At 42.4% G+C, this 18,490-nt stretch overlaps 1 protein-coding gene across 17 annotated transcripts in view; it reads left to right on the top strand.

Annotated features, from left to right (window-relative positions):
* The first annotated feature begins 1,905 nt into the window (after positions 1–1,905).
* The window catches only part of Lrch3 (leucine rich repeats and calponin homology domain containing 3), a 113,431-nt gene continuing 96,846 nt past the window's right edge, over positions 1,906–18,490 (top strand). For all 17 annotated transcript variants that reach the window (XM_052740346.1, XM_052740355.1, XM_052740351.1 and 14 more), the window contains exon 1: positions 1,906–2,190. In XM_052740346.1, coding sequence (XP_052596306.1) covers positions 1,929–2,190 — 262 coding nt within the window. In that variant the 5' untranslated portion in view covers positions 1,906–1,928. The remainder of the gene's footprint in view (positions 2,191–18,490) is intronic.

Genomic DNA, 18,490 nt, shown 5'->3' on the forward strand with positions numbered 1-18,490 from the left:
ATCCTGCTAGTCCAGCTTAATCTTTTGTATTTTTCAAGACAGGTATCGCTTTGTAGCTAGGCTGGCCTGGATCCTCTGCCTCAACCTCTCCAGTACCAGGATTACAAGTGTGTGCTACCATGCCTGGCTAGCTTATTACTTTCAAAGAATAACCATTTCAGAAAGACCAGAAAACACATACATTGGATAAGCATTACTTGACAAAGACTACATATTACTTGACATGCAGTGACCCATTAATAGACAATATTTTTATTTATTTTTTTTTTTGGTTTTTCGAGACAGGGTTTCTCTGTGTAGCTTTGCGCCTTTCCTGGAACTCACTTGGTAGCCCAGGCTGGCCTCGAACTCACAGAGATCCGCCTGCCTCTGCCTCCCGAGTGCTGGGATTAAAGGCGTGCGCCACCACCGCCCGGCTGACAATAATTTATTGTAGGGACTAGTTGCAAAAGAAACTAGTATGTCACATTGTGAAGAGCCAGACATGGTATCAGGTATCAAATACTTGCTTTGTATTCTCAGGGCTCAGAAGGCCAAGGCCAACCTGGGCTACATTGGGACTCTTATCTCAAAAGAAAAAAAAAAAGAGGGAGGAGTTCATAGAGCAGTTCTCTTGAGCAGCCCTTACTAATCAACTTTATTATTGAAACATTTTTACAACTTGAACTTAGATACTCAGGAAAGTGCTTATCTGGGCTTCCTGAAGTTGGGCCTTGAATGATGAGTAACTTCTCACACCTCATTTTCTTTCATGCTCTGCGATGGAGTTTCTCATTTGTGTATTAATGCTCTTACATGCATCAAAATCACACATGAATATGTGTTTATTCATCTTCCGTTATGGACTTTGGCTCCCTCTGTCATCCCATCCTACTTCATAATTCTCCAGGTTTGGTTCAAAACCTCTTTCATCCTTGAGAGAGATTTCTTTGCTGTGAATTCTGGTAGATAATTCTCCCCTCTTCATGGTCAGCCTTTACTATTGTCTTCCCGTAACTGGCCTCCGTGGATTCTGCAACAAGATTAGATAATTCTTTAGGAAAGAGACTTTATCTGACAGCCCTTAGTATTTTCCACAGCAAATTAAAGTTAATGGTAAGTGAAATTTACGTCACATGTTAGGAATGGTTTAAGTTTAAAACAGATTTGGGGAAATAAGAGTGCAGTATTAGAGATGTCTAACTCGTTTGAGTGGTATTTTCACTTTATTATTTGAATGGTTTCAGTTTGGTCTTTTGGTTCTAAACTTAATCCCTACATTTATATTATAGTCAGAGTGTTTTGTCTTTCTCAATTTTGGTTGCAGACTTATTCTTAGAAGAATATTTAGACTTAAATATTCTTCGTTCTGCACTAGTCAGTGATAAAATCTGCACTAACAGCCATACTATTAAGATGCTTGTTTTCGTTAAGAGCTCTTTCATTAAAAAGTAGAATCTAAAATACATAACAATTTCAACAAGAATTAGGGACTTTGTAGCCGAATCTTCGCACACAGCAGTTTTCCCCCTCAATAATATCTATCTAATTCGTATATCCACCAGTCATCTGGCGGTATGGTGACAAGTTGAGAGACAATTTCGGGCGCATCCCATGGAGTCTCCTCTAACTGCCCAAGTTTCTGGCAGCGACAGTGCTAAGAACCTTTGCTGCTCAATGTAACCACCACTGAGGGAGGAAGACGGGGTGCTGCGGAGCGTTGTTAAAGATGGTTTTTGTGCCGGCCTTTCGGAATTCCGCTGGGAGCCCAGGTAGAGGGCAGTTGCAGCTCTGCGGCGTCCCCGTAGTTTCCCGAGAAATCCACGGTGTGGGCGGGGCACCAGCGCGTCCGGGAGAGCCGTCTGGGGTCCGCGAGCCCCTTGCCCCGCCCACCCAGCGGTTCGGGTGGCGCATGCGCAGAGCCGGCCCGGAGAGTTGTCGGCTGGGAAATGGCGGCCGCGGGCTTGGTGGCTGTGGCCGCGGCTGCGGAGTACTCTGGCCCAGTGGCGTCCGGGGCAAACCTCTCCGGTGCTAACTGTGGGCCGAGCCCTGGGGTAGGCCCAGGTCCTGGCCCGGGCTCGTGGAGCCGCTCGGTCGACCGAGCCCTGGAGGAGGCTGCGGTCACCGGGGTGCTGAGCCTGAGCGGCCGGAAACTGAGGGAGTTTCCCCGGGGAGCGGCCAGCCATGACCTGACGGACACCACCCGGGCCGGTGAGCGGGGCGCGGGCATCCCTGCCGCTCGGGACCGGCGGGGTGGGGAGGGGCTCGTCGGGTGCGGGGCGTGTGGCGACCGCGCCCGAGGCTCCCGGTGACCGGGGGTAACGGGGGAGGCTGGCGGGACCGCGCACCCTCCCGGCCTGGCCAGACCCGGAGCCTGGGGTGCGGCGGCGCTCAGCATCACCCCTGAAGCCGGCCAGAGGCGACTGAGGGATGATCTTTCTGGAGTCGCTGTCAGAAATCCCGCTGCCAGAGCCCCCTGTAGACTTCTGCCCCACCCCGGTGTCTGCAGGCCCCTTTGGATCTGGGCTGCCAAAGGGACTCTGCTGAGAGTTGGGGAGTTGTGGCAAGCACGTTCTTCCACCGTAGTCCGGGTGACGCTGGGTGCTTGCTGCATTGTCCGAGGACCCATGTCCGCGCTGGCGTTTGCCCCGGTGTGTGCGAGTCTGTGTGTGTAATGTGGACTCGGACGCTGTAACTTAATTCTCCGCCTCCGTCGGTTGACTTACCGAAGAGTACTTGTAAAAAGAGCGCATCTTTAGGTGCACGTTACTTTCCGTCTTTCGCTCTGACGTGCCCTCCAAGAAAACGTGAGAAGAAAAACTTCATAGGATATTGTCTACCTCATCTGTATTTGCTTTTCCCTTTAAAAACATTACTTCGCCTTATATTGTTTAAGACAGGAAAGAGAATGGGAATTAAGTATTATTTGGTTTCCTTAGTTGTGGGGAACAATGTATGGTGACTGAGGTATTCAGCATACTATAATGTGTTCCTCTTGTGTTTAACATTTAGTTTCCGCAGGGAGTAGATTAAGAATTGAGTCTTTATGTTTTACATAAATATAAGGGGAGAGGTCCCTTACGAAGTGGTTTGAATGTTTTGTGTTTCTGTAGTTAGTGAATGTGCAATATGCATTGTGTTATCTTTATTCTGCGCAATTTTTTTTTTTTTTTTTTTTTGGTTTTTCGAGACAGGGTTTCTCTGTGTAGCTTTGCGCCTTTCCTGGAACTCACTTGGTAGTCCAGGCTGGCCTCGAACTCACAGAGATCCGCCTGGCTCTGCCTCCCGAGTGCTGGGATTAAAGGCGTGCGCCACCACCGCCCGGCTTATTCTGCGCAATTTTAACATCTTAGAGTGAATACTTTCTTAAGCTTCTGTAGTCATCAAAGATTGGCAATCATTACATACTCATGTTGGAAAAATAAATAGACTGGGGCTGGTGAGATGGCTCAGTGGATAAAATGACTCTTGCTGCCAAGCCTGACAGACAGTCCGAGTTTGATCTCCAGAACCTCAATAGTGGAAGGAGAGAAATGACTCCTTCCTGAAAGTTGTCTTCTGACTTACACACACACACACACATACACACACACACACACACACACACACACACACACACACACAGAGTGCATTAAACACTAAAACGAAATTGAAAAAAAGATGTTAAATTTCTGCTAAAAACTATTATTTCCAAAGAAACTTTTGTTCTGCTAACTAAAGCTTATTTGGGGAGTTGTTCTTTGAATATAATCTCGGTTTTTTTTTGGTTGTTGTTGTTTTTTAACTAAATAGTACAAATTTGCTAAGGTAAACATGAATTTTTATATGTATGTTGATAGGCATCATCTAAAATTGTCATTCAGACCCCTGCCTTCTTGATTCTGCTCAGGAGAGGGCTGATTGGCAGAGTGATTTTTATACTTAGGTGAGTCATTTCAGTATTGCCACACTAAGCCTGAAGGTAAAGAAAAAGATGATTAGAGCATTCTATCTAGCTTATTATCTTATCTGCTCTTAAGTAATTCTAGGAGCAACAGTTTGAGCCACCAAGAAATAAAAAGTTTTATTGACAAAGAAAACCAAACATTTCTGAGGAATAATATTTAATCTCAAGGAAAGTTTTCCTTTTTGAGCTCTGTTTTTTTTAGGTATATTATCATTTATACTTTAATGTTCTAGCTACTATATTAAATCAAAGGTTTTGTTTTTTTTGGTTGATGTTTTATCTGATCAAAAGTATAAAAAAGAGATTAAAAAGGTCACAAAGTATTTTATAACCTGTTAGACCAGATTCATTTCTAACTTCAGCAGCCCTTATAATTAGAACAAAAATAGTTTTAAACAGGCAGTTTAATGTCAGTGACATAATTTATTGAGTGATCATTATTTGTTATTCATCCTTAGATGTTTAAACATATTGCCTTGTTAAATATATACAGCATATGGATTAAATATGATTACACCCAGTTTCATAGGAAAAATAACTCAGAGATATTCCTACTGCTGATAGACTTTTATCTGACTGTTTTCTCCACTGTATCAACCAGCTTCTGTGTGCAGTGAGGCACTCTTCTTCTTCTTCTCCTCCTCCTCCTCCTCCTCCTCCTTTTTCTTGCAGAGAGTGAAAGCAAAGCTTAGAGATATTTAATAATGTGCTCAAAGACATGTAGCCAGAGGACAAAGGAAAAGGGTGTTCTTTAGGATTGGAGTCCTGTTTGACATAACTCCAAAACCCATTCTTTTTTTGTAGGTACTTGATGAATCCAGACTAACTACTTTTTAAATGATGTGTGTTTGTATGTGTGTCTCTGGTGTGGGTATGTGCATATGAACACAGTGCAGGTGCTAAGGAAACTGACCAGAAGAGGGCATCAGCTCCCCTGGAGGGTGAGCTACCTGTTGTAGGTGCTAGGAATCAATTCAGGTCCTCTGCAAGAGCAGTATGCACACTTAACAACTGAGCCATCTCTGAAGCCTGGATTCAGACTTAAAATAGTTAAAGTCTATTTTGCATAGAGTAGATACTATAGAAAATTTAAAACCATGTAAAACTGCATAAACTTGGCTCATAGATTGTTCTTTCATTAAGTATGGAATGTCCATGGTAGAATTCCTGCTTTCTAAGAATTTACATCCTAAGAAACAGCACTTATTATTACCTATACCATTTTCAACTCAGGATAATTAGAATTTGCTTGAGTTTTTTTTCTTGTTTAAAAAGGTAGATACTGCTGGGCATGATCCCATGTGCCTTTAATCCCAACACTCAGGAGGCAGAAGCAGGAGGATCTCTTTGAGTTTCAGGACAGCCAGGGCTACCAAGAGAAACCCTGTCTTGAAAAACAAAAAACAAGAAACAAAACAAGATAGTTGAGCTGTTAATAATGGAGGACCAGAAAGGTAATACTATTGCTAATAGCCATGCTTGGCACTTATTGAGCCCAATCAGTGTTGTCTATGTTACTGTGACAAAATACCAGTGATACTTAGCTTAGGAGGAAATAGAGCTGGAGAGATGGCTCAGTAGTTAAGAGCATATACCGTTCTTGTAGAGGACTGTGTTTGGTTCCCAGCACCCACAGCAGGCAGTTCATAACTGCCTGTAACTCCAGCTCCAGGAGATCTGAAACCTCTGGCCTTCTAAGGTACCTGCACTCATGTGCACACATTCCCCCACCCCCTCACATACACATTATTAAAGACGATTTAAAAAAAATAATTTTTTTTAAAGGTGGAGGAAAGGCTGTTTGGCTCCTGGCTTCAGAAATTTTAGTCCCTGGTCACTTTACCAAGTTACTGAAAGCAGAAGAGGTGTGCTAATCTTGTGATGGCCTGGAAACAGAGAACCAGGAAGGAGCTGGGCTCCCTGCATCCTCTTCAAGGACAAAACTCCAGTGACCCAACTTCCTAAGGGTTCCACCATTTCCCAGTAGCCTTCCAGACTGGGGACCAAGCTTTCCACACTTGCACATTTTAAATGCAAACTGCAGCAAGCTTTTCCCATAACCCAATATTGTGCTAAGGTACCTCACAAGCATACAATTGTGTGAGGTGTGAGTACTAATTTATTTTCCCTCACTCCTCATATCAGAAAATTGAGACTCAGGAGATGTTGCAATTCAGTCAGGACTTCACAGCCAGAAAGCAACAGAACTAGGATTCAGATTCATATTTATCCAGACATGCTGGTATATGCTTATAACTCTAACCTTTAGGAAGCTGAGGCAGGAGGATTAAGGGGTTGAGACAGCTTGAGCTATTTAGGAAGTTCAAGGCTAGATAGTGAGACCCTGTCTCAGGAATAGTCATATACATAATATTCTAAAGCTTGTGTTTTTGATCACTGGATCATACAGGGTGAAACCTAAGATTTGTTTGCCTGATCCCCCATTGGTGTCATGATCGGTAGCACCGCTAGTTAGTGCTGTACAGCCAGAAGCAAAGCCAACCTGATCCCCAATTGGTATCATGATCGGTAGCACCGCTAGTTAGTGCTGTACAGCCACAAGCAAAGCCAACCTGGAGCTTTAGAGTAAAACTGGAGCTAGAGCATCAGTTCAAGAAAATGATAGTGAAAGTTGAGAGATTCCAAGTCTTTCTCCAAGAAAAGAAAAGTGAGTCTTTTCTGGCATTTTGAAAAGGAGGAAGAATCAGCCTGAGGAAAAGCAAATAAAATTTATTAACTAGGCCTGTTCCAGAGTTCATAGAATTCTAAAACTTGGAGGAGCTGTGGTACCCATCTGAGGTACTTTACAGATGAGAAGCCTCCTCGGTTTAAATGATGTGCTTTAGACTGTAGAGTGAAATGACCAGATAGGTAGTATTTCACAGACGGCAAACATGAGTCATAGTTGAACTGTAAGAAATGTTTTTGAATGGAAGACAGCAAGCAAGAAACAGGAGAGGATGGGGATGGGGAGGGCAGAATCAGATTACACACTTGAAAAGAAAATAAATGGAGATGTAATGGGTGCACCAACGTAATGCAGTATCGTCAGTCATGAGAATTGAGATTCTAAAAAATGAATACTTATTTCCTAGGCAAGAAGAATGGAGACAGCTAAAATGCCATTTAATTTGTCAAGAATGCAATCTGTAACCCACAAAATGATGGTTTTATAAGCCTTGGAAATATGTACTAGAGCGCCAGGTCTTAAGTGGAAATCATGTGTTTGTTTGTTTTTTTTATATCAATCACGATACATGTATGTTCATGAATTTTTCTAGAAATGTACTTTTCAAGGTGATAGTCACTAGCCATAGATGCTATTAAAATAAAAATATTTTAGATCTAGTGGAACATGCCTGTAATCCTAGCACTTAGAAGGCTGCAGCAGGAGGATAGGGAGTTTAAGACCGGCCTAAGATAGCTGGGGAGACGGTTTCAATCAAGCTATGAATGAATGAATGAATGAATGAATGAATGAATGAATGAAGGGAGCTGGGTATGTGCCTGGACTCCCAACCACTCAAGAAGCTAAGGTGAGGGATTACTTCAGCACAAGAATTTGAATCCTGTATCAGACAACAGTGAGCAACACAGTGAGATGTTATCTCAAATATATCTATTAAAAATAAAAGATTAGCCAGGCAATAGTACTCACTCCTTTAATCCCAGCGCTCGGGAGGCAGAGGCAGGTAGATCTCTGTGAGTTTGAGGCCAGCCTTGTCTACAGAGCGAGATCCAGGACAGCTGGGACTATACAGAGAAACCCTGTCTCAAAAAAAAACAAAACAAACAAAACAAAACAAAACAATGGAATGATAGCTCAGTGGGCAAAGACACTTGCACCAAGCCTGATAATTTTTCTAACTTTCTTTTTATTTATTCTTTGTGTCTTTTACATCATGTATCTGGATCCCATTCATTTCCCTGTCCCTTCGTATCTGCCCTCTGCAACACCACCTCCCACCCAAAATAAAATCAAATTTAAGAGAAAAAAAAGGAAAACTCCCATCATGGAAGCTGTAGTGTGACTCAGCGAGTCACGCAGTAAACCCTCTTGTCCATACAGCTTTACTTGTAAGTGTTCATTGCAGAGATGATTGGTCTGGTTCAAGGCCTCTGGTTTCTGCTACACTATCGCTACTGGGACTCCTCTTGGATATCCTGTTGTTGCCCTGTGTCCTGGAGATCCTGCGGCTTTGTGTCGGTCCCTTCACATGCTCCAGCAGATCACAGATGGGGTGGGTGTGGGGAACTCATACTCCTGGTTCTGGGCCTGGGTGGCTGATGGGTTGGTTGGTCAGCTCGCCAGCTCTCCCCCATCTCCAACACCAGTGCGAGCTCTCCAGCATTGCCAGGGCTAGTTCACCCCTTCAGCGATTTGCAAAGGGCAGGGCCCATTCTCCTGCTTTCACCTCAGGGTGGGCTCTCCCACACCTGGACCATCAGGGCTAGCTCTACTGTGTTGCCCAAGCGAGGGGCCACTCTCCTGAGTGCAGCAGCTGATGAGAGACAGAGACAGTTCTCCTGCTCTTATGACCTTAGGGCCAGCTCTCCCACTTGGAGGGATGCGGAGAGATGGTCCTCTTCCCTGCCTACACCACGATATGGCAGATGAGGGGCAGGACCAGATCTCAGATGTTCCACCCACAAGTTCTCAGGGTAGGTTCACCTGTACCCATCAATAGGGTCCGCTCTGCTGTGCTGGCCAGGCAAGGCGCAGGGCCCACTTTCTCAAGTGAAGCCTGATCATTTGAATTGATCCCCAGAACCTATGTCCTGGGAAAAAAAGAACTAACTCCAGCAAGTTGTCTTCTGACTTCCATATATGCACTGTGACACACACACACACACACACACACACACACACACACACACACCCAGAACCTATGTCCTGGGAAAAAAGAACTAACTCCAGCAAGTTGTCTTCTGACTTCCATATATGCACTGTGACACACGCTGGTTAGAGCACTTGTTGCTCTTGTAGAGGATCTGGGTTTGGGTGTCAGCATGCACATGTGGCTCACAATCATCTATAACTTCCGTTCTAGGAGGTCTAACACTCTCTTCTGTCTTCTGCAGGCACCAGGCACACATGTGATAACCAAATGTACATGCAGGTAAAACACTTAAGACACCTAAAATAAATCTTAATTTCTTTTTTCTTTCTTTCTTTTTTTTTTTTTTTTTTTTTTTTTTTTTTTTTTTTTTTTCGAGACAAGGTTTCTGTGTGTAGTATTGGTGCCTGTCCTGGATCTTGCTCTGTAGACCAGGTCGGCCTCGAACTCAGAGAGATCCACCTGGCTCTGCCTCCCGAGTGCTGGGATTAAAGGCATGTGCCACCACTGCCCGGCCAAATCTTAATTTCAAGTAGAGTATTTGCCTAGCATGTGTAGCATACTGCATCTTATATCCAGGATGGATGGGTGAGTGGGTGGGTAGATGGATGGATAGATGGTTTGATAGATAATTGATTCTTGAGATACATTTCAGGTGCTCAGTAGACATATGTGTCATAGTGTTCAGCACATTGGACAGTCCTTGTCTGTTATATTGAACTGCACTGATATAACCTTTTTAAATCATCAAATAAATAAATAGAACCTTTTATCACTATAGAGGATTGTATTTGGCAGTGATATTGAGGCATAATGAGTGGAACTGGAATTTTCCATATTGTTTATATTATAAATCATACGTTAACAGTTTTACTATACCCATGAAAATAGTAAGCCTGCAGTGTGACAGCTGTTAAGTAAAGGCTTAGAAGGTGAGGGCAGAGGCAAAGGGATGGTGATGTCAAAGCAGGACTCAGTTCTAAGTGCCTCACAAGCATGCCAACAGCGAGGTCTATGCAATTTTTTCTTTCATAAAAATATATTGGGCTGGGGAGATGGCTTAGTGGGTAAAGTGTTTGTCTGGCAAGGCTGATGACGAGTTCAGGTCTGCAGAACTCAAGTAAAAGCTGGACACAGTTCCAGTAGCATTCGTAATCCTGCATGCCCCATCAGGTAGTGGGAGGTGAGGACAGGGGAAGCTTGCCAGCCTGTGTGAAGCGTGTGAGTAAGAGACCTGTCTCCAAATGGAAGGCAAAGACTGACGCTTGAGGTTGCCCTCTGACCTCCACATCCTTATGCCTTCAAATACACACACACACACACACACACACACACACACACACACACACACACACAATCTTAGACTTATTTCCTACAAAAGCAACAGACAACACAACAAATTTTCCACTGAAGACACGTTTTAGCAAACAGTCTGCACATCATAAGAAGAAGCCACAATGTGAAAGAAGGCTTATTTCCAAAAAATACATATGGTATGTAGAACATCATAGGATTTCTGCAAATAAAAAGAGAACCCGTAAGAAAACTGAGGAAGCATTTGAGTTGATGCTTTACCAAAGAGGAATTCCAAATGGCCAGTCAATATGTGGGAAAGTGCTCAACCTCCTCAGTAATCAAGGGGATGGAAAATAACCACACTGAGGTACCACTTAGAGAGCTGATAAAACCACACCCCAGGGAGAATGTCAAGAGTAGGGACAGTCATGCACTGCTGATGGAAGTGGGAGTGGATATCAGCACTGACTTTGAAAACAAGTTTGGATTATCCAGCACAGTTAAAAATGCATATGCTCAGCCGGGCGGTGGTGGCGCACCCCTTTAATCCCAGCACGTGGGAGGAGAGGCAGATCTCTGTGAGTTCGAGGCCAGACTGGTCTACAAATAGAGTTCCAGGACAGCCAGGGCTGTTACACAGAGAAACCTTGCTTTGAAAAACAAAAACAAAAACAAAAGCATATGCTCTGTTGTCTAGAAAGTCAACTCTGAGATACATACTCCAAAGACACTTGTGTTTATGGAAGCTGTGTTTATGAATGCATGTGTACATCATGTAAGTGTTCACAATAGTATTCATATTTGACAATTCAAGTGCTTATCAGTAATAGATGAATCAATTGTGATACATCTGTTTATGTGACTTCCTAGCAGTGAAAATGAATGAGCCGCAAATGTGTTTATTACATGGATGAACCATAGAAAAAATGGTGAACATGTGAAGTTTGACACAATATGTGTAGTTCATGCTGTGGGATGGTCTGCATGTCAAGTGTGTTGCTGACTGGTCAATAAATAAATCACTGATTGGCCAGTGGCCAGGCAGGAAGTATAGGCGGGACAAGGAGGAGAATAAAGCTGGGAAGTGGAAGGCTGAGTCAGAGACACTGCCAGCTGCCACGATGAGAAACAGCATGTGAGCAGCATGTGAAGATGCCAGTAAGCCACGAGCCACGTGGCAAGGTATAGATTTATAGAAATGGATTAATTTAAGATGTAAGAACTAGATAGCTAGAAGCCTGAGCCATTAGGCCAAAGAGTTTAAACAATATAAGTCTCTATGTGTTTACTCAGTTGGGTCAAAGTGGTTGTGGGACTGGCAGGTGAGAGAGATTTGTCCTGACTGTGGACCAGGCAGGATTGGAGAAAACTCCAGCTACAAGTTCAAATATATTTTGAAGTTCAAAAGCAGGAACAATACATAAACATTAAAATTATAAAGAAAAATCAAGGAAGTGTTTACCTTAAAAATCAGTCTGCTGGTTCCACAGGAGAAGAGGAAAGGAGTCAGGAAGGGTTGCATGGGTTGAGGTCAGATGTACTTCTGAAGCTTAGGAATCAGGGTTGTTCAACTCATAGTCAAGTGACTGCTGGGTCATAAAGTAGTTTTATTACAGAGTGCAAGACTTACCTTTTCTCGACATCCTCATTAACACGTCATTTTTTGTCTTTTTAATAATAACCATTCTGACAGGTGGTGAGGTATTTTGTGTTCTTTATTTTTATTTTTATATTTTTTTGTTTTTTGTTTTTGTTTTTTGAGACAGAGTTTCTTTGTGTAGCTTTGGAGTCTGTCCTGGAACTCACTCTGTAGACCAGGCTGACCTCGAACTCACAGAGATTCACCTGCCTCTGCCTCCCAAGTGCTGGGATTAAAGGTGTATGCCACCAACGCCTGGTGTGTATTTTTTTTATTTATTTATCCTGGTAATTAGTGATAATTGAACACCCCTCCCCCTTTAATTATATCTATCTAGCTTCTTTGTCCATTTAACTTTTTATTAATTTTGTGTGTGGGTACAAAAGTGCCACCTGTGTATATGTAGGGCACTGGACAATCTGCAGGAGACCATGTGGGCCCAAGGATTGAACTCAGGTTGTCAGGCTTGGCAGCAACAGCTTTGACCAGAAAAGCCATCCTGCCAGCTCTCTTTGACCAGAAAAGCCATCCTGCCAGCTCTCTTTGACCAGAAAAGCCATCCTGCCAGCTCTCTTTGACCAGAAAAGCCATCCTGCCAGCTCTCTTTGACCAGAAAAGCCATCCTGCCAGCTCTCTTTGTCCAGCCTTTTTTTTTTTTTCTTTTTTCCTTTTGGTTTTTCGAGACAGGGTTTCTCTGTGTTAACAGCTCTGGCTGTCCTGGAACTCACTCTGTAGACCAGGCTGGCCTTAAACTCACAGAGATCGATCTGCCTGCCTCTTCCTCCCAAGTGCTGGGATTAAAGGCATGTGCTACTACACCTGGCAGGTCAGTATTCTTTAAAGATTTAGTTTTGTTATTTTTAATTGCTGTGTGTGCACAAAAGTGCAGGTGCCCGTAGAGTTCAGGGGTATTGGAACCCTCTGGAGCTGGAGGTAAGTAGTTGTGAGCTACCTGACCTGGGTGCTGGGAGTCCAAGTCTGGTCTTCTGGAAGAGCAAATAAATAGTACATGCTCTTAACTGCTGAACCATCTCCTCAGTCCCAGGTCAGTATACTTTAAATGCAGTGAAATCATTAGGTCCTGGGCTTTTATTTGATGAGAAACTTTTTTGTTACTGTGCCATTCTCTTTAGTCTTTATTAATCTGTTCAAAATACATTTCTTTGTTATTCATATGTGATAAGTTGTATTTTCCTAGGAAATTTATCCATCCCTTAAAAAAACAAACTGGTAGATGAGAAAATGAGATTTGGAAATGATAGCTGACTTCTTTGTAACTAGGTTTAGTGCAGAATTCAATCAGAACATCCTTAAGGATACTACTAGTGATTTTACATCTCTTTGGTGTAAAAAAGACAGATAGACCTTCTTTATTTGATGTCATAGACAATTAGTCAGTACCCAAAACAAAACCATAGCAATATAACAGTTTCTGAGTCTGGCAAAGTTGTAAGGTCCTTACAAAATAAAATAGGGTTTCTATGTTTATCTGTTATATATAATTTGATAATTGTGCAAGTCTCATTTACTTTTAAGAGAATAACAATAACATGCTGATTTTTTTTTTTTTTTTTTTTTTTTTTTTTTTTTTTTTTTTTTTTTTTTTTTTTTTTAAGATAGGGCCTTATATAGCCCAGGCTGGCCTCAAACTCTTTATAAGTAGCTTAGATGTCTTTGAAATCCTGATCTTCTTCCTCCTAAGTACTAGGATTATAAGCATGTTCTTGCTTTTCTTTTCTTCTTTCTCTGTAGTAAACTGGCCAGTTTAGTTAGTAAGTTAATTAGTTTCATTTAATTTACCTTACCTCACACTGTAGCCCAGGCTGTTCTGGGTCTCCAGCTGTGAGCCCCTGCTGGCAGCTGAAGGCTGTTGCATTATCAAGTGAAAGCCTATAGCCTGTCGGTTGTCAGGTGAGCATGCATGAATCACCTGGGTCCCTTTTAAAGCCGTGCAGCCCTAGGAGGTGATCTATAGAGTCTGATTCAGACAGGGTGGAGTCTTAAAGCTACATGAGAAACAAGCCTCCTTCCTAATGGTTCAAGGTGCAGAAGATGGACAAGAATGGACAAGAGCCATCTCTTAGGAAAGAATTCCTAAGGCTTTATTATTTTAAAATTTAAATAATTTTTAAAACTTAAAATTTTAATAATTTAAAATAATGGAGGATAATAACTTTTCATGTTTTTTTTTGAAAGTCTGCTGCTCTTCCACATGAAATGATTAAAGTTGTCCTTAATGTCATTCTGTCTGGCTTTAGCTGCCATGTAAGATGATAGAAAATGAGGCCCCAGAAGTCTATTCTTTTGTTCACTAAAAGGAACCAAGGCTCTTTAAGGATAAGAGTGCCTCATTTAGAGGACATGTGAAGCAAGTTGAACATAGAAAAGCTTTTATTCTTGGCCTGCACCTCCTATGTTTTTCAGGAGCAGGCTTGGGGAAGCAGGCCTGCCACGTGATGTAGGCAGTGACGCAGGCACATGGGCTGTGACAGGTGTAATCACTTATACATATCTGTAGGAATGGGGAAGCATAGGAGGTGAAGTACTGACCGTAATATGAAAACACTTTACGAAAAGCTTTGCTACATGTTTAAAAACTTTCACACAAATACACACACACACACACACACACACACACACACACACACACACACACACACAGATATATAGAGAGAACAAAGGAAAACTAGATGTGGTGGTGTATGCCTGTAATACCACAATACCTGAGAGGTGGAGGCAGGAGGTTCAGTTCAAGGTTATCCTCAGTTGGTTGTATGGCAAGTTCAAGGCCAGCCTTGGCTATGTAAGACCCCATTTAAAACCAACCAACCAACCAAAAAGAGGAATAAAAATTTTGGGAACAGGGAGATTAGGATAGGGAGCATGAGTAAGACTCAGAAAGCCAATATAATTGTTCTTAACCTTCCTATTTGTATTAGTCCCTTTTCCATTGCTGTAGAGTACTGTATAAAGAAAGGGTTTATTTAGCTCGCAGTTCTGAGGGTCTGAGAGTATGTTACCTGCTTCTGCTTAACTCTCTTCAGGGCCTCATGGTGATGGCATACAATGGCACATGCAGAAGAAGTCACATGACAAGACAGGAAGACAGAGAGCAGGGAAGGGCTAGTACTGCACTTTTATAATAGCTCACTCTGAAAGGAACTAACCAGGGTCCCACAAGAGCTACTGCAATACCATCCAAAGGCAGTGTCCTTACCTTGCAGGAAGCCCCAGCTCTTAGACTCCACTATGTTCCATTGCCACACTAGGGACCAGGTTTCCAACACATGGACGTACTGCAAGCACACTCAACCATATCCAAACCACACTGTCTCAAGATCTGAAGGGAAATCCAGCTCAGTGAGATTGCAGCATAGCATAGATACCTAACCTGTAATCCCTACCTATCTCAAGAGTCATATTTAGTAAGAGCCTCTGTGAAGAGAGACTGATTTAATGATAGGATCTGTGTTAACCCAGGTTCTCTGGAAGAAGAGGACCAGTTGAATACATCTGTAATTATATAGGGGATTTATTACATTGGCTTACACCATTAGAGGTCGGAGACTCCCACAGTGGCCATCTGCAAGCTGGAGAGCAAGGGAAAGCAGTAGCTGCTCAGTCTAAAGCTGGAAGCCTCCGAGTAAGAGGGGTACTCAGGCGAGTCTGGTGTAAGTACAGTTTAAACTAAAGAAGCAATGGCAGCAGCAGAAGTTTGTCCCCACTCAAGAAAAACTGAACTTGCCCACCAAGGAGACTTCCTCTGTCTTCCGTTACGTGTTCTTCCCAAGCTCCCATCCCATTGGAGAGTGCAGTAGACACTAACGGATCTCCTCCAATAATTGCTGACCCACATGCAAATAGCCTGACAGATAACACCTTGATGGACATCAGCAGTTTTTCTAGACATCTGTCAGTCTGGTCAAGCTGACAACATCACAGATATCTTATTAGGTGGTACCCCAGATATGATCCCTGGTTTGGAGTAGGATAGTGCATACTTGGTTTTGGGCATCATCATCATCATCACTGTTGAAACTGGGTCTCATGTAACGTAGACGAGCCTTGAACTCTTGATCTTCATGCCTCTGTCTCCTGGGTGTTGGAGCTCTTGAGTGTATCACCACATCCTATTTCTTACTTACATTTTTTAAGCAGGGTTTCATTGTGTGTCCCCTACTGGCATGAAACTTGCCATGTAGCCCCGACCGGCCTAGAACTTGTGATCCTCCTGTTTCTGCTTCCCCAGTGCTGGGATTACAAGGCTTATACACAACCTTTGGCTATACATTTTTTTTTTTTTTTTTTTTTTTTTTTTTTTGGTTTTTCGAGACAGGGTTTCTCTGTGTAGCTTTGCGCCTTTCCTGGATCTTGTGCTGTAGATCAGGCTGGCCTCGAACTCACAGAGATCCGCCTGCCTCTGCCTCCCGAGTGCTGGGATTAAAGGCGTGCGCCACCACCGCCCGGCTGCTATACATTTTAAAATCATGTACAGGATAGTGATTTGTACACAAGAGTTGTAAGATTTTTGCATTGACCTTGAGTTCAAAGAAATTTGAGCTTGGCTTTCAATAGCACTAACCTTAACATTCTCATCTGTGCACTGTCTGCCTGGTAAAGAGGTTTACAGTTTGAGATTTTAACCATATGGAACAAAGTAACAAAGGTGCCATTGTTTTTATGTGCTTGGCACTTTCCTTTTTTATTTTTCAATTTGGGCTTTTTGAAATAAAGTCTTACTGTGTGTTCTGGTTGCCCTGGAATTCACCATGGAATCTAGGCTTGCCTCAAACTTGTAGCCATCCTCCTGCCTCTACCTTCTACCTTTTCTTTCTTTTTTTTAATATTGCTAGGACCTAGGCTCTAGTATATGTTAGGCACTTGCTGACATACTAAGTTTTTACTTCTAAGCGGTATTGTGTTTTCCCAGAATGCTTTGTTGAAGGCATTTATTTTTCCTGTTGCATGATTTAATTCCCCCCTAAATGATACTTTATTTTATCTTGATTTTATTTGTGTTATTTTAAGGGTTTTCTGTTAATTTTTCTTTTTCTTTTTTTTGTTTTTTTGTTTTTTGTTGAGGTTAGATGAGGCAGGTGTGTGTGTGTGTGTGTGTGTGTGTGTGTGTGAATAAATTCGTGCATACATGTGCGTGCCAGTGTGTGTGTAAAGTCAGTTCTCTTCTTCTATCATGGGGGTCCTGGCATTTGAACTCAGGTCCTCCATCCTGGTGGTAAGTGCCTTTACCCATTATCATCTTGCTGGCTGTGGGGATTTTCTTTTTAAAGTTGTAGATAAATTCTTTTTTATTTTTAGGCTTCCTGTTAGTTGAAGTAGCTGTCAAATAGTAATGTCATGCTTTGCTGCAGTATTTCCATGATTATAGTAATGGGCATTGTCACCGTGGGCATGTGTTAACACACCCAGCTCATAAGTCATCTGTTTTTGGACATTATTAATTTATGTACATTTGCTTAGAAAATCAATTATGTTTGAAAACAGCCTTATTTCTTTTTCACAGCTATGCTTTCCATATATTCTCTGAGTGGGATGCTGAAAAATGTATGTGGGCTGATAAAATTTTGGTGCATATTTCCAAAACTGGGCTATGAAAAAATGTTATAAGGAAATTCATCTAGAGAAATGAAAAATAAACTCAGAACTACAACTGAATTTCTCTCTCTATCTCAGAGAATTGTCCTAGGCTATTTAGTTTTGGTGACATACGCTGGACTGAGAACATCTATGACACCAAAGACAGAACAATATGTAACAAAAGGGAACTCTGAAAAGAGCAGTAGTATGATAACAAAACAAGAAAAGTAATTCCCAAACTTGGAATTGATATCCGTCTCCTGCCTTTTTTTAAGACTGCCTCCTGTCGCCCAGTCTGGCTTCTAACCTGCTGTGTAGTTTGAGTGTTTCCCTCAACTTCTGATCCTCTTGCCTTTGTCTCCAGAGTGTTCGGATTATAGGACTTTGTGCATTCTAGGCACGCACCTGCCAGCCAGGCTACATCCCCAGTCCTGGTTGGTTTTGAGATAGTTTCACGTAGTTTAGACTGGCCTCTAACTTTCTGCTTCTAGGAGGATGACCTTGAACTCTACCCTCCTGCCTCCACCTCCTGAGTGCTGGGATTACTGATGTGTGCCACCATTCCTGGCTTTTAAAGGTAGAGCCAGGAGAAAGTAGATTTTGGTCGTTGAAATCATGGTGTGTAGTATTGATTAAAGCAGCCCCGGCGAGCTCTATACTCGGTCCTCTCTACTGCTTTACGGTTTGTTCTTTTATTGCTTCCTTTCTGTTAGAGAACTGCTTTTAGTTGTCATCCTCTTCCGTTCCTGAAGGGTGTTTTTTCTGGATACAGTTCTGGGTGAGCAACTGTTTTCTTTCAGCGTCTCAGAGATGTCCCCCCTTTTCTGTCCTCATGGTTCAGTGTGGTGTTTACTGTCGTTCCTGTTCTTTCTCATTGTTTTCAAGATTTTTCTTTATCTTCAGCTTTCCGAAGTTTAGATATCTCATATCTTAATGTCATTTTTCTTCTTTTTAAAATTATTTGGGGTTTGCTCAGTGCCTCGAGTCTCTGAATTTATTACTCCCAAACTGAGGAAACATCAGTCAGTGGCTTTTCCAGCTGCACCCTCCCGTTCTCACTAATGACTTGAGGACTCTTTAGATTTTTGCTTTAGTCTACAGCTTTTTATGCTCTGCTCAGTTTTCTTTTCACTTTCTTTCATTCTGAATGAAGAATTTCTAGTGTTCTACATTTCATTTCATTGCTTTTTTTCTAAG

This window comes from Peromyscus californicus, unplaced genomic scaffold (assembly GCF_007827085.1).
Source record: "Peromyscus californicus insignis strain IS unplaced genomic scaffold, ASM782708v3 Scaffold_16__1_contigs__length_79575227, whole genome shotgun sequence".
NCBI classification, from domain to species: domain Eukaryota; kingdom Metazoa; phylum Chordata; class Mammalia; order Rodentia; family Cricetidae; genus Peromyscus; species Peromyscus californicus.